Here is a 15,595-nt window from a genome sequence, read left to right on the forward strand (position 1 = left end):
GACTGAAATTGACCTGTCAACCTCCTGGTGCATGGGATAATGCACAACCACCTGGGCCACACCGGCCAGGGCAATATATATTTTTAAATATGCGCAAGTGATAGTTTTTACCCAAAGCTTTAAGAGACTTTACATGTTTCTGCTCATCCCTCTGGGGCTTTTGACCTCAGCCATAAGAAGGGCATTCCTCAGGTAGCTGCTGCTCCTCAGGCCCCAGGCCAATAACAAGACATGCAGACCAAACCTAAGCTGAAGCAGAGCCACCATGGCCAATCTACAGACCCAGGAGCAGGAAAAGTAAAAGCTTGTTGTTTAAAGGAAACGGTTACCTGTAGCTCCCTACTGTATTAATACACGTGGCTCCATTCTGGCAGCCGAAGGGTGTTCCCGCGTAGATCTCACATTCATTAACGTCCACGGAGCACAGAGGACCCTGTGTTTGTGTAAAGAACAAAGTCAGGTGCCACAGGTTACGAGGCATCCGGGGCCCACATGCCAATGAGATGTTTACGGATTTACACACAGACAGTAAAGACAGTCAAGCCAAATCCAATTAACAGCAGTACTAATATTAATCTCTGGTTCGCCTTCCTCTGGAACTCAGATTTCACCTCATAGGAAAACACCAGTCACACAAGAAGGATCCTATGCAAACTAATTCTCATTTCACTATGGCGCTGTGCCTGGGAACGCTCACCAACTGTATTTTAATAAGCATGTCAGGTACATTGACACCATGAATAGGAAAGAACAAGAAAATGCACATGGCTATGTCAGATTTCTTTAGTACATTTGATGCTAAATGATTTAAGTGGATGTTAGCTGAAATAGTATACGCTTCCATGTAGTTATACACTCCAGTGAACCCCTCTTTACAATGGCTTAGCATTTAGTGGGTTATATAGGCATGCTTGCCATTGTTTGGATTTTGGCATACATAGTATAATTCATTCCGATTCAGAAGACCACAGAATCCTAGAAACTTTGGATGGAAAATGAAATATGTCTGAATGACTCCAAGGAAACCACAGATGCTGACTCACCACCGCTTTTAACCAAAGACCCAGTGACTCACCTTCCACTGTGAAGGACAGATACAAAAAAAGGAATCATGAAGATTGAGGCAGGTTCCACCGTTTTGGCAGGGATTGCTGCTGCAAACCTTTTTGTCAACTGTCTGAAACAAAGACAGGGCGGTCAGAGAGGGAGTGGTTCTTGCCGCTGGCGGCAGTAAAAGGCCTGTCTCAGTGCAGGTGTGTATGTACAGCTACATTTTACCCCAGTCCCTGAGGGTCTTCCTCCAGATGTTAAATCAGTTACTTAATTCTTCTTCGAATCAATGCTCTTGTGAAAAAAATACGTGTTTCACATAGGTCCTATTCATGTTCCTTCACTATTTGCATGGACTTAACCATGGATGGGATGAAGCATGAGGTGAGACAATTCTCACTCTATTCTTTGGGAAAGCATTTTTCACCAGAGAAATATATGTTGGTAGACAAGCGTAAAGAGTTCAGGTGTGAGAATAATAATGGACATTCTTATCGTGCTAAGAAAATAAAATGGAAATGCCGGTTCTTTTGCTGTTGCTGTTACCTTTAGTGCCTCCAGATAAGCATTTGAAATAGGATCATCTTTTGCTGTCACCCCTCCTCCAAGGGTCAAGATGACTGAACTCCTTTCATCCAGACCCCTTTGTTTGCAATGTGACCCCCTTAGTTACACCCTCCACTCTCATGCTCACATGACTACTTTCAACCTCGATTCACAAACAGACCACCTTTGTCTACACAACCTGGGGAATACGTCAGTTACCAGTTCCAATCTTGTAAGATTTGTAATGGTTCGGAGGAGGAGGGGGCAGAAAAAACTCCTTTAGAGAGGACAAGTGATTAGGTAAGGAAAGGTATGCTATTCATTTCACCTAATCATAGTCTAATTCTATGTTTTAAAAATGAAAATAGGGGTAAAGTGTTCACTATATTCCTGTTAATATTCAGCAACTCACAAAGAAAATCAAGCCTGTAGCTGTCATTCTACAGAGGAACTGGGGGCCGGAGGACAGCCAACCAAATGTCTCGGCACCATTTATTGCAAAGCCCATTCTCGCTTCACCTTTGTCCTAAGTCAGGTGACGATACACGTGAGGGTCTCTTTCTGGACTACGTTTTCTTCCATTATTCTATTTGTCTCTCTTTGTGCCAATACCACAATTAGCCCTGTCCATCAAAGGACACTATTGAGAAAGTTAACCACATTCTCTTTAAACGTTTTCCTGGCGTACAAAAGCAACTTTGTCTGGGGAACAGAAACGAATAAGCGGATGGGAGCCCGACAGGAAATGGAATCGCTGAGCACTCAGGAGGAAGGCAATAGGGAACGTGGAGACTGTCCTGCCCAGAGAGCACCGGCCCTCTCTGGAGGCATAGAGGCACTTACATTCGACATCATCACAAACTCTTCCTGGGGGATAACAAGGACAGTCTGAGCTGATTTGATCACGGCACCTAGTTCTAGAAGTCGGGTAGAAATAGTGAAGCACTCCATGAGACTGAAAACGCTAGTGCTGGGTCTTGATCCACAGGTGTGATTCATTGTTCACTTTCATTCACTTAGTTCAGGGGTGGGCAAGCTTTTTTGACTCGAGGGCCACAATGGGTTCTTAAACTGGTCCGGAGGGCCAGAACAAAAGCATGGATGGAGTGTTTGTGTGAACTAATATAAATTCAAAGTAAACATCATTACATAAAAGAGTACGGTCTTTTTTTTTTTAGTTTTATTCATTTCAAACGGGCTGATTACTCCTTTAAAAGATCAAGGCTAAGCGTACGATTTATTATCTAAGTCAGGAAGAGGAATAAATTAACTTGTTTGCCAAATATGAAACACCAAAGCAGAAGACATCATTTGAAGCATACTCAAATCAGATCAAGAACATTAGGGCAGAGCCCTAGCTGGCTTGGCTCAATGGATAGAGCATTAGCCTGCAGACTGAAGGGTCCCAGGTTCGATTCTGGCCAAGGGCACATGCCTGGGTTGCAGGCTCGATCCCCATTTGCGGGTGTGCAGGAGGCAGCCGATCAATGATTCTCTCTCATTGATGTTTCTCTCTCTCTTCTTCTCCCTTCCTCTCTAAAATAAATAAAGAAATATATTTTTTAAAAAAAGAAAGAAAGAACATTATGGCAGAGATTGTTAACCTGGAATCCCCTGCCTTTTATTTAAATATTTAAATATGGAACACTCTGTGCATTTCTTTGGGTAGAAGGTTATGACTTCCATGAAACTCTCAAAAACACCAGCCTCCTACAAAAGGGATTTAAAAAAAAACAAAACAAACAAACAAAAAAAACCCTGACAAGGAGTAGTTTATAAGTGTGTAGTACAACAATGAAAGGTATACCCTAAGACAAGCATGTCAAACTCAAAGGCTAACACAGGCTAAAGAAGAGGCATGCAGCCTGCCTGCGGGCCAAGAGTTTGACATGCTTGCCCTAAGAGATTGTTCAAATTTACCAGCAAGCCTACTTTTATTTTTTAAAAATATATTTTATTGATTTTTTACAGAGAGGAAGGGAGAGAGACAGAGAGCTAGAAACATCAATGAGAGAGAAACATCAATCAGCTGCCTCCTGCACATCCCCAAAGCTCTATCCACAGAGCCAAACAGGTTAGGGCAGCAAGCCTACTTTTAAAGAAGTTTGGAATATTTTGTGATACACCTCAAACTTCTTAATTTAATGTTAGAGAGGACGAATGGCTTCAAAACTTAGTCCTTGATGCCAGAATCAGCAAGCTGGGTGGTCAGTAGCTGAGCAGAGAGAGCACACTTAAGCCCATCATATCACCACTGAAGGGTGACGGCATAAGAGGCAGAGCACGTGGACTGCTGAGCGAGTCAGAGGCCGCAATGCTCACATGCCCAGTGGCCTTGGGCTGGTCACTTCATCTCTCTGAGACTCAAGTTCCTCATCTCTATCCTGGGAAGCATAAAGTATGATGATAATTAAACTATAGCAAAAATCAAAGTCCTTGATATGAATCATCCATCCATCTCAAGATAAGAATACTAGATTCATTAATGATGTTAGATATGTAGTACTTATGGGACTTACCTGCTGTAAGCTTTGAACTTTTCTCTCAAGATCCACAAACTAGAAGTGGGGAGGAAAGAGCATAAGTTACCTGATTCAAAGGCATTTTACATAAAGTGTTATCCCCCTGACATGCTTTTCTAATGCCCTCTTTTGGGGACTCACTTTATCTGTTTGTTTCTTCTTTTAGTGCCAGACCCCTCATCATTCCTCTCCTCTCCAAAATTCCTTTTCTTTCTACTTTCATCACATAGACTTTTTTAAAAAGAACTACAACTCACTGATGGATTGATTCATTGCTTCTCTGCACACAATGACTCTGGGAATTTTTATCAATGACAGGGATTCATCCACTTCTCCAATACGGTGGTTGTTATCAGAACATGAGCAAGGCTACTTATGCAACAAGTTCCTGCTACAGTATTTCCAACATTCCGCCCATCACCACATCCACATCCACATCCTCTATGAGAGCTGTGTCATTGAACCAAAACGTCCATGATTGCAATGTAAAATTTCTACAGAAGACACAAAGTTGGTATGTTTCCTGCCAAATGGTTGCTTATGACGGTGAATTGAGGAGACCCCACTTGCTTTAATGGTATAGATGTCAGACTTACCTTAGAATTAAGCTGATGTATTTGACTAGAAATATTTTGAGGCAGACCACCTGCACTCCTTTTTAAATCTGCAATATCGTCTTTGTTTTTCTGGATCTAATTTTAAAAAGAAGAAGAAGAAGGAGGAGGAGGAGGAGGAGGAGGGAAAGAGGGGGAAGAAGAAAATGCGAGTGAAAAATGTTTGTATGTGTTACAGGAACAAAATTTTAAAATTTGAGGATTATTTTATTTTAAGCACTAAAATCTTGCCCATTATTATAAAAACCAAAACACTGCCATGTATAATAAACTTCAGACTAAAATAGCCGTGGCATAGTTCCATTCACCATTTTCAGCAACAATCTCTCAAAGTATTTTCCATTTGCAGTTTTCCCCCATAATAACAGTTTAGAGTGTTTGTTAAAAGGCCTGGCTTGGAATCAGACTGTTCAGGTTTCAAATCCTGACTCAGCCATTCTGTGTGTGCCCTTGTGCAAGTGACAGAACTGCTGCAGGGTCCCCTTGCCCCCTATAAACGGGGACATCATCAGCCAGCTTCCTGGGCAGCTGTGCGGGTTAGATGAGATAATGTACATAAAGTGCAGAGCACAGTGGGCAGCCCACAGCGAGCTCCAAACAATGCCCGCTGCTGCACCGCGGCTCACACACCAGCATGCTGCAGCTAAGAAGGAGCACAGGAAACACTCAAGAAGAAGGGAAATACTTGGCCAATTCTGCTCTGTGGTAAAAGTGCACTGGTCACTTCTCCTTTCTCTGGTGCCCCTCCTTCCTTGGTCCCCGTGTGGAGGAGTCCCCAGTATTACCTCTGGACGAGAGTGCGTAAGCCTGCACAGCACTAGCAGCACACCCTCTGCCCATCGTTAACCCGAGGGCATGGCTCTTTACACGGACTTGCGCCCCCTCCAATTATGTCCCCTGTGCTAAAGATTCAAGGTACAGATTAATAAGTAACTGGTCAATTAAGTGACCATACATGGGTATACAAAATTACTTCCCTATATTTCCAGTGTATTACCTGTTGTAAACATTCGCCAAGGTCTTCATCATTTAATTTAATTTTCCCCAGGGATCCCGTTTTAAATTCAATGTTTTGAGCAGACCCAGTAAGAAACACTAAATTTCCTCTCTCTGTAGTCATTCGAGGCCTATATAATACAAACCAGAGAATGCATCATTAATTAGGATATAATTTTTTAAAATATATTTTTATTGATTTCAGAAAAATCAATGATGAGACAGAATCATTGATCAGCTGCCTCCTACACACCTCACACTGGAGATTGAGCTTGCAACCCAACATGTGCCCTGACCAAGAATTGAACAGTAACCTCCTGATTCATAAGTCAACGCTCAACCACTGAGCTATGCCGGCCGGGCAGAACATATAATTTTTAAATCCAAAAAAATGAAGTTTCTCACTGAATATTTATAGACTGCATATAACTTCACTTTTGGTCAACTCAAGTAAATTCTCCCTGTTCATATGCCATTCATGTCTCCACATATTTCCAAGAGATATCTCCATTTTGCATACTTGCTTTATTTGCAAAATGATAAATAAATGATTTGTGTAGAAGATAATTCCACATATTTTTTCCAATTTGGTTTTAATATCATTATTTTTCTCAGGAAAAATTACTCCTTTGCTTATCTGGCTATTTGGGAAAATGGATGAGGAACAACCCTAGTCTATCAGCAGAAAAAATATGCATGGATCTACTTACTGTTGGAGGTCAGTAATCCTTGTTTGGCTCTGCAACTCAAGTCGTCCAGTTTCACCATCTGATTTTGCAAATGTCAATAAAATAACCACATGCCAAAGGAAAGATGAGGACATGTTCCTCACCAACCCTCCTAGGTTGTCGGGTAAGAGGGAGGCCACTCCAACCGAGTGTGGGAGTCTGGAGAAAACAGACCAGGCAGGTGTACTTTGACCTCTGGAATGTCCTGCAAGTTTTTAATTCTTTCTTCTCTGCCCTAGAAGGCTAAATTGGTCTCCTCCCCCCCTCCACCCCCACCCCAGGGATGTAAATGATCTTAGCTCTTCTGTACTCTTCAACCTTTAAGTGATGTGCAACTTAATCATTATCTATTTGACCTTTGAAATGGTAACGCACTGCTTTGGAAACACCCACTGAAACAATCCTTGCTTAAGAAGTAGCTGCCTTTTGCCCTAGCTGGTTTGGTTCAGTGGATAGAGTGTCAGCCTGTGGACTGAAGGGTCCTGGGTTTGATTCCAGTCAAGGGCACATGCCCAGGTTGTGGGGTTTGTCCCCGGTGGGGGTCATGCAGGAGGCAGCCAATCAATGGTTCTCTCTCATCATTGATATTTCTCTCTCTTGCTCTCCCTCTCCTTTCCTCTCTGAAATCAATATGTACATTTGAAGTAGCTGCCTTTTAATGAATGGTGCTGGGAAAATGTTTGCACGTTATCCACAGGCAGGACCCTTACCCTTCAGCATACACAAAGATGAACTCAAAATGAATCAAATACCTAAATATAGGATCTAAAACTATAACATTCTTAGAAGAGAACATAGGGGGAAAGCTTCATGACAGTGGATTTGGTATGATTTCTTGGATATGACACCAAAAAAGCAGGCAACAAAAAATGAATAAGTTGGACTACTTCAAAGTGAAAAACTTGTGTATCAAAGGACACCATCAACAGAGTGTAAAGGCAACTCACACTCTGGTAAACGATATTTACAAATCATCCTATCTAATAAAAGAGAAATATGGTAATTAGCGTACAACCGCTACCCTTCCCATTGGCTAATCAGGGTGATATGCAAATTAACTGCCAGCTAAGATGGCGGCCAGCAGCCAGGCAGCTTAAACTGAACATGAGGCTTGCTTGCTTCAGTGACAGAGGAAACCAACGTTCCCCGCCTGCCTTGCCGGCCTCTGAGCCTGCAGTTTGAACATTGTAACAAATATAGAAACTAAACAAAACCCCAAAAACCTGGTTTCAGCGAGCGGGGATCTCAGAGCTGGAGTTGATACAGAGTTTCGAATATAGAACTGAAACAAACCAGATACCTGCTTTCAGGAGCGGAGGCCTAAGAGCTGGAGCTAGGCTAAAACTGGCCCAGAATAAAAAAACAAAAAAGAAAAGAAAAAAAGGACCAGTTGGGAGCTTCAGTCCCAGCCTGAAAACAGCCCTCAGCCCCTCACCCAGACTGGCCAGGCACCCCAGTGGGGACCCCCACCCTGAAGGGGGTGTGACCAGCTGCAAACAGCCATCATCCCCTCACCCAGGCTGGCCAGGCACCCCAGTGGGGACCCCCACCCTGATCCAGGACACCCTTCAGGGCAAACCAGCCAGGCCCCACCCATGCACCAGGCCTCTATCCTATACAGTAAAAGGGTAATATGCCTCCCAGCACCGGGATCAGCGGAGCCGCGAGGCCTCCTGGCACCGGGATCAGAGTGACAGGGGCAGCGCCCAAACCCCCTGATCACCCTGAGGCTCTGTGTGTGACAGGGGGTGGGGCCACAACCTCCCTATCTGCCCTGCTCTGTTTCTGACAGGAGAAGACGCCCCAACCTCCTGATCAGCCCTGCTCTGTGCCTGATACAGGGGAGCTCCCCAAACCCCTGATTGGCCCTGCTCTGTGTGTGATAGTGTGCGGCGCCCCAACCCTCCCCCCCACCACGGGCCCTGCTCTGTGTGTGACAGGGTAGAGCCATAACCTCCCCATTGGCCCTGCCCTGATTGTGACAGTGCCGGTGCCCCAACCCCCTGATCTGCCCTGCTCTGTGTGTGACAGGGGGGAGCTCCCCAACCCGCTGATCAACCCTGCTCTGTGTGTGACAGGGGGGAGCTCCCCAACCCCCCTGATGGGCCCTGCTCTGTGCATGACAGGGGATGGCGCCGCAACCTCCCCATCGACCCTGCCTTCAGTGTGACAGGGGGTGGTGCCCCAACCCCCCAATCGGCCCTACCCTGAGCGTGACTGAGGGTGGCATCGCAACCTCCCGATCTGCCCTGCTCTGTGCATGACAGGGGGCAGCGCCCCAACTCCCCAATCAGCCCTGCTCTGAGCCCGACCAGGGGCTGCACCTAGGGATTGGGCCTACCCTCTGCCACCCGGGAGCAGGCCTAAGCCAGCAGGTCATTATCTCCTGAGGGGTCCCAGACTGCGAGAGGACACAGGCTGGCCTGAGGGACCCCCCCCCCCCCGCCCGAGTGCACAAATTTTTGTGCACCGGGCCTCTAGTAGATATGATAAAAGGTTAATATTCAGAATATATGGAGAATTCATAATTGGACAACAAAAAACAAATAATCCAATTGAGAAATTGGCAAAGGAATTTGTAAGTCCAATGAAGATGTACAAATGCCAAAAAGCACATGAAAAGATGCTCAACATCATTAATCTTTAGGAAAATGCAAATCAAAACCGCAATGAGATATCACTTCACACCCATTAGGATGGCCACTGTCAACAAACAAACAAAAAAAACCACAACAAGTTGTTGGTAGGATGTATAGAAATTAAAACCTTGTGCACTGTTGGTAAAATGTTGCAACCACTATAAAACAGTATGGTGGTTTCTCAAAAAATTAAATACAGAATTACCATATAGTCTAGCATTGCCTGGGCATATAGCCCATAGAATCGAAAACAGGGACTCAAAAATGTATTTGTACAATCATGTTCATAGCGGCATTATTCACAGTAGCTAAAAGGTAGAAACAACCCAAGTGACCATTGGCAGATATAAATGGAAAAACAAAATGTGTTACATACATACAAGAAATATTATTCAGCTTTACAAAGGAAGGAAATTCTGAAACATGCTACAACATGGATGATACTATGCTAAGTAAAATAAGCCAGACACAAAAAGACAAATACTCTATGATTCCACTTATAAAAGAACCTAAAGTAGTCAAAATCATTGAGACAGAAAGTAAAATGGTGTTTTCTATGGCTCGGGGAAAGGACAATGGGAGTTATTGTTTAATGGGTATAGAATTTCACTTTGGAAAAATGAAAATAAGTTCTAAAGATGAATAATTATAATGGTTGCACAACAATGTGAATGTGTGTGATGCCACTAAATTTTAAAAATTATTAAAATGGAAATTTTATGTTATGTATATTTTATAACTTTTTAAAACTTGAAACCAGAATTAGGAAGATGGGATAGGAATTAGTTACTATACAAACTTTCTTAAGAAATAAAAGAGTTGCCCTAACCGGTTTGGTTCAGTGGATAGAGTGCTGGCCTGCGGACTGAAGGGTCCCGGGTTCGATTCCGGTCGGGGGCATGTGCCTTGGTTGCGGGCACATCCCCACTGGGAGGTGTGCAGGAGGCAGCTGATCAATGTTTCTCTCTCATCGATGTTTCTAACTCTCTACCCCTCTCCCTTCCTCTCTGTAAAAAATTAATAAAATATATTTTAAAAAAAGAAATAAAAGAGTGCTTTTGTATGAAGACACATTGGTTTTAAAATTTTTGAAAATAGTCTGTGTAAATTTTAGATAGCATCTATATAAAATTGCCCCCTTAAATAACGTGGTGCAATTTAATATTACAGAGAAATGTAACACTGTTTTACACCTGTTCTATTCAGCCTCAACAACAAAAATAGCTGGCAAGTTGTTTTTTATGCGAGGTGATACTGGGGTCAAGTGATGAGTTTTTTATTATTTTGCTGTTTTAAGAAATGAGTGTAACAACAATAAATGGCATTTCAAGTTGAATACATTTCTTTAAAGTTATATCAGTCCAAGGTTTGTTTAAAAGCTTAACAACTTTGGTTAGGGGTGGGAGAAAAGCTTAACATTATGAACTCTCTGTCAATTTTAGGATTAAACAGAATAGGTTAGAATCTCCCAACACAGGACAATTCTAACTCTCTCAGCTCAGAACATAGCTATGGTCAGGATTATATTTTTTGAAGATCACTGCACCTAGCAAATCTTTTAGTGAAATAGAAAAGGTTTTCAGCATGATCTCCATAAGAACTTCCTCTTTTACTGGGTTTTCCTATTCCCAGAATGCATTCCACAAATATTCTGTATGTGCCCTTTACGTATTACACATGCTGCAAAATGACAGGAATACAAAGTGGAATACATTGCAGATTTTTCCAGCTAAGGTCATGTCTAGGAAAGACCATACGGTTGAAGGATTAAGAACATGAGCTCTGGAGTTCATCTGGGTTCAAATTCAGCTCCATCATTTCCTGTGGATCCTATGTGTGCTTTTAAATTTAAGAATAAGACACTAAAGAGTGGGTGATAAGCTCTGTGTATGGCTGATTGATGTTCATAACTAGTAGGCTTTATCATGGGGTGATTGACTGTCAATCAGGCAATTTCATTGGGGAACCTCAAATGTCATTTTTAAGGAATTTTCTCCCCCCTGGGCATATTCATTTTGTTCAGATAAAAAAAATCCTTCAGTTTTCTACCTGGCTGAGGAAAGTTTCTTGGAAATTTTATTGCTAAATGTGAAGACTTTATTTAGCCCTTTGTTTTTTATCTTTTCTCCAAATTCTTAGAGAGTATTCCATTACTACATTAATATTGAAGCATCCATCTTATATAAAAACTGCTGTTTGAAATTTTAACCCTGCATTTTGGCTTCTGTAAATGCTTGCTGGCTTAAATAATAAGGAAAATAAGACTACTCCCATTTCATAGAGGCCATTAAACCTTCCCCAGATGAAGTTATCAGGGCTGGCACCAGGCCAAACCTTTGGTTGAGATCTTAAAGCCCCAGCATATAGGGGCTCTTTAAGAACTTGCAAAGGGGACCGGAACAGAACCCCATATTTGGGAGACAAAGAGGGTAAAAAGGTATAAATACAGGAAACTTACTGCGTGACTTCGCCCAGAATTCTAGAGACATTTTTCTCTGGGCCCACGCGTAATAATAATAATAATAATAATAATAATAATAAATGTAACTCCATCTCTCTAAGCGTTGCTTGGTTCTTCTCTGGTTTTCTGTAACAATATAATTTCTATAACTATTATATATACCAAAGTTTGTTTTTAATTTTTACTAGATTCATCCAAATGCCATTGTTTCATAGTCTTAATAAGCATTTATTGCAGACATATGACACCCACAACGAGAGAAATTCAAAAGAAATAAAGGTCATGACCTTCTCTGGTTTGCAATAAAGGCATATGTATAAATCTAGAAAGCAGCAATAAAGCAACATTATCAAAATGGGTGTGACAACATTGGACAAAATATATACCAATACACTGTTAGGAAAACAGCATGTATCAAGCTGAAAATGAGATCCTAAACCCAGTTGGGCAGACTGCTGGCACAGAGGTTCTGTAAGTCCAGGAGGTCATTTTGGAGAAAAGTGATGGTGAAGCGGAATTTTTGGACTGGAACACGCAGTGTTCCCTGGGCAGGATGGTTCCCCGGATTCTTTGTCCGATGGAATCGAAGAATGACTCCACGGATGAAGGTGGTATAGCAAATGTGGAAATTTTATTGAAGAACAAGTACAGACTCCCACGTGGGGAAAGGGAAAGACTCTCATGGCACAGATCCCCACGTAGGGAGGGGGAAAGAGTCCCACTGAGTTCCTTTTCCCTACTGCTTATAAAGGCTACAGATCTTGTTGCCTTGATATCCACACTGATTGGTCACTATTTCCTTGGACAGGTTACTATAGTAACTTCTGAGCTCAAAGGTCAAACCTCACTTCACATGTGAGGTTTTCCTCCCCTCCTTCCTTATTGTTTTCCTATTCCCTTTGGGCTTTCTTCTTCTCCTTCTGGATGAGGGGCTTCCTTCCCTTTATTTTGTAAATATAGACCTTTTGCTGTTTCCAGCTCCCTCATTCTATGGAAATGTACCTGTTGTAGCTTTTCAGCGCCCCTATTCATGTCCCCTATTCAGTTCCCCTCTGCAGCCCTGTGCTCCTTCCATGGTCCCCTTAGTTTCTACAATTTCTAAAATTTCCTAAGCCTGTCTTTTTCACCCCTAGAAATTCCTGTTTTAATTGATTATGGGCCTTAAGTGGCAGGTTGAAAATAGGATACTGCTCATATACCTCGAGTGAAATAACCCTTAGTGATATTTCTGGTAAGCGTGCTGAATTTACAGGAAAGGCCTGATCAGTATGGCAGGTATGAGAATGAGGAGAGAGGGTTGAAAAGGGGAGAGGTGTTTGGGAGGAAGAATGGCAAGATTCTCATACCCTCTGTTCCAGCTCCTGTCTCATTGCATAGTTTCAGTCTGGCTTTGGTGCTTTCTTTAGTCTCTTCATTTTCATATCAGTTTAAAACAAAACACTGTAGGATTAATCTGTGCTTTTAGTATTAATAAAAGCATTTGTGAATATAATATTCTCCTTTAACCTTGTGATAATTCATTCTCTATTTCAGGAACATAACATTGTTTAAATAGTGTATGTATATATGCCAGTTTTGTGATTTTCTATAAAATTTCTGGGCAATATAATGTTGCTCCAATTTTCTATTTATTTTCCATGAAGCCTTGCATAAATTATGGAAATTCATGTAAGTTTAAAACTCCTCATTTTCTGATTTCATCTGAAATGCATTACCTTCTAAGAAATTACCAAATCCACTACTACGATGAACTGATCTCTTTGAATGCAGTGTGGTCTTGACTCAGGGAACATAATCCGGGCATTTGTTCTCCATGCTCATTACTGCACTGATTGCAATTATCCTTGAGTATAATGAAAAGGAATGATGAGTTAGTCATTACCATTTGAATAATTCAGGTTTGGCAGAGATTTTCCTGAGAAGGTAGACTGTTACACATTATTGAGGGTTTGGAGGACTTTCCTGCTTTTTTCCCCCCCAGATATTTTTCTAAAGTACAAAAATAAACAAGAGAATATAATCAGAAAATTCATATCCAGGGGAAGAACTATAATAGGGAAATAGGTCTTTAGGTAAGGACCATGGGTGTGCTAATGCCACGTGTTACACACACACACACACACACACACACACACACACACACATACACACACACGCATAATGTATCTACTCAAGTTGTAGAAAACATAAAATACGTACTGGGAGGTCTTGTGAGAGATAGGGCACAGAGCGGAGGAAATAGAAATTGCTAGGATCAATGGCCCCAAAAGCCAGCGTGGAAACAAACACAGCTTGCTCTACCTCCCACAGCTCTGGTCACCAAAATTTCAGCACTTCCACTGCATTAATCCAAGTGTGGGCTTACCATGGGTAAATGTTCCAGGTTCCTGGCATCCCTTTCCAAGGTAGCCTAAAAAGAACAAAATAAGTTGTCTGCTTGGTGACTCCTATAATTCCCTGAACAAGGCAATAAAGTGAGAGATTTAGACACCATTTATACTAGGATGAAAGGCAATGCAAAATGGCATTAACACTTCAATGTGATTGGTTGTAGCATTGTAGGTGGTAAACAATTGCAACCTATATTGAATCGGATCTTTTGAAAAGGAGGAAATGAATTTTTATCACAATGTGTTTTGCGTTTGATGAGAGGAAGAGAGCCAGTGAGGTAGGTGTGTCGCCACTGAGGGGAAGGGAGAAAGAAGAGTCTGGGAAGAGGTGGCCTTAAAGAACACTGCCTCCTGCGTTTTTAATCGGAAAGACACAAATGGAAGCAGGACAGAGGCATCTTTATCTGGTGATGGGAGGCTTTGCTCCATTGATGTGATTTATGATGGGAGGAGTGTTTTAATGAGGCTGATGCTTTACAAAGGGCCATCACTCCCAGGGGATTTGTCCATTGAAGTGCCACACAGATCTGTGGGAAGATATAAGGTGTTGCCATCAAGGGCAGGAAGAAGGATGAGATGACCTCACCTCTCAGCTTTTCAGTGCCATTATTCTAAGATCTATAAAAAACCAAAACCTTTGTCCTTTTGTAAGTTTTCTTTCGCAGTGGCTTGGGCTATATTTATTACGGAAGTACTGCTAACTCAGGCTTTGTCCACAATTCTTAGACTATGTTTAGAGCAGACATAAACAATCCTCTAGGAGTGATACACAATTCGAGTATTAAATACTTTTCCTTTAGCATCTACTAGTAATGTGCAATTCTTGTTTAGGTTGACTGATAGAATTATTCCAACAAGTCATGAAAGACCGTAATGATTCTGTTATAGTACTCAGCATACATATATTTAAGTCAGGTTAACTGGACAATTATATATTAGATACCCACAATTTGTCATCATCTGAGGCAGGCGCTGAAGAGACAGAGCTGGGTAAGATACAGTCTGTCCAGGAGGAAAAGAGTCTGGGGAGGAGCCTGCATTACAGGCATCAGAATGCAAATGAACTAGTGACTTGAAAGCTAGTTTACAATGATCAGACTCTATGGTAGAGACTTGAAATAGAGTATTGGCTTTGAATGAAAGAATGTTTTTAATTATAAAAGTAATGTAACTATATTACATCCAATTTGTAAAACATAAACAGGGAGATTTAGAATTCAATTACTTTAACATAATTCCTACCTATTATTTTATTCCAATCTATTTTCAGATGAATAATTTCAGAGTTATAATCACAGAATATACATGGATAAAACCGTGTCCCTTCCTCTCTTCTTTGTTTTATTTCACCTGAGCCTAATTCAATGTCACTACCTGGTCTCCTTAACAATAACTGTAAAAAGTTGTACAAGGTCTTATATGCACGCAGACACATGGAGATATACTCAGAGAGACAGAGACAGACAGATACAATCCATATACCATAAAGTTCACCCTATTAAAGTGTACAATTATATGCTTTTTTAGTATATTCAGAGTTGTATCACCATCACCGCAATCTAGCTCCATAACATTTTCATCATCCCAAAAAGAAATCCTGTACTTTTCTGAATTCCCCTCTTTCCTCTTCCCTGGAAATCACTAATCTA

General features: G+C 41.7%; 1 protein-coding gene across 1 annotated transcript in view; it reads right to left on the bottom strand.

Annotated features, from left to right (window-relative positions):
- The window catches only part of CUBN (cubilin), a gene marked incomplete at its 5' end in the record, with an annotated part of 286,558 nt that extends 280,007 nt beyond the window's left edge, over nt 1-6,551 (bottom strand). Inside the window, 6 exons of the mRNA XM_081091329.1 lie at nt 330-433; nt 1,076-1,177; nt 4,116-4,154; nt 4,715-4,810; nt 5,730-5,859; nt 6,439-6,551. Coding sequence (XP_080947455.1) covers nt 330-433; nt 1,076-1,177; nt 4,116-4,154; nt 4,715-4,810; nt 5,730-5,859; nt 6,439-6,551 — 584 coding nt within the window. The remainder of the gene's footprint in view (nt 1-329; nt 434-1,075; nt 1,178-4,115; nt 4,155-4,714; nt 4,811-5,729; nt 5,860-6,438) is intronic.
- Nucleotides 6,552-15,595: the final 9,044 nt, after the last annotated feature.

This window comes from Myotis nattereri (genome assembly GCF_964212035.1).
Source record: "Myotis nattereri genome assembly, chromosome: 1".
Taxonomy (NCBI): Eukaryota; Metazoa; Chordata; class Mammalia; order Chiroptera; family Vespertilionidae; genus Myotis; species Myotis nattereri.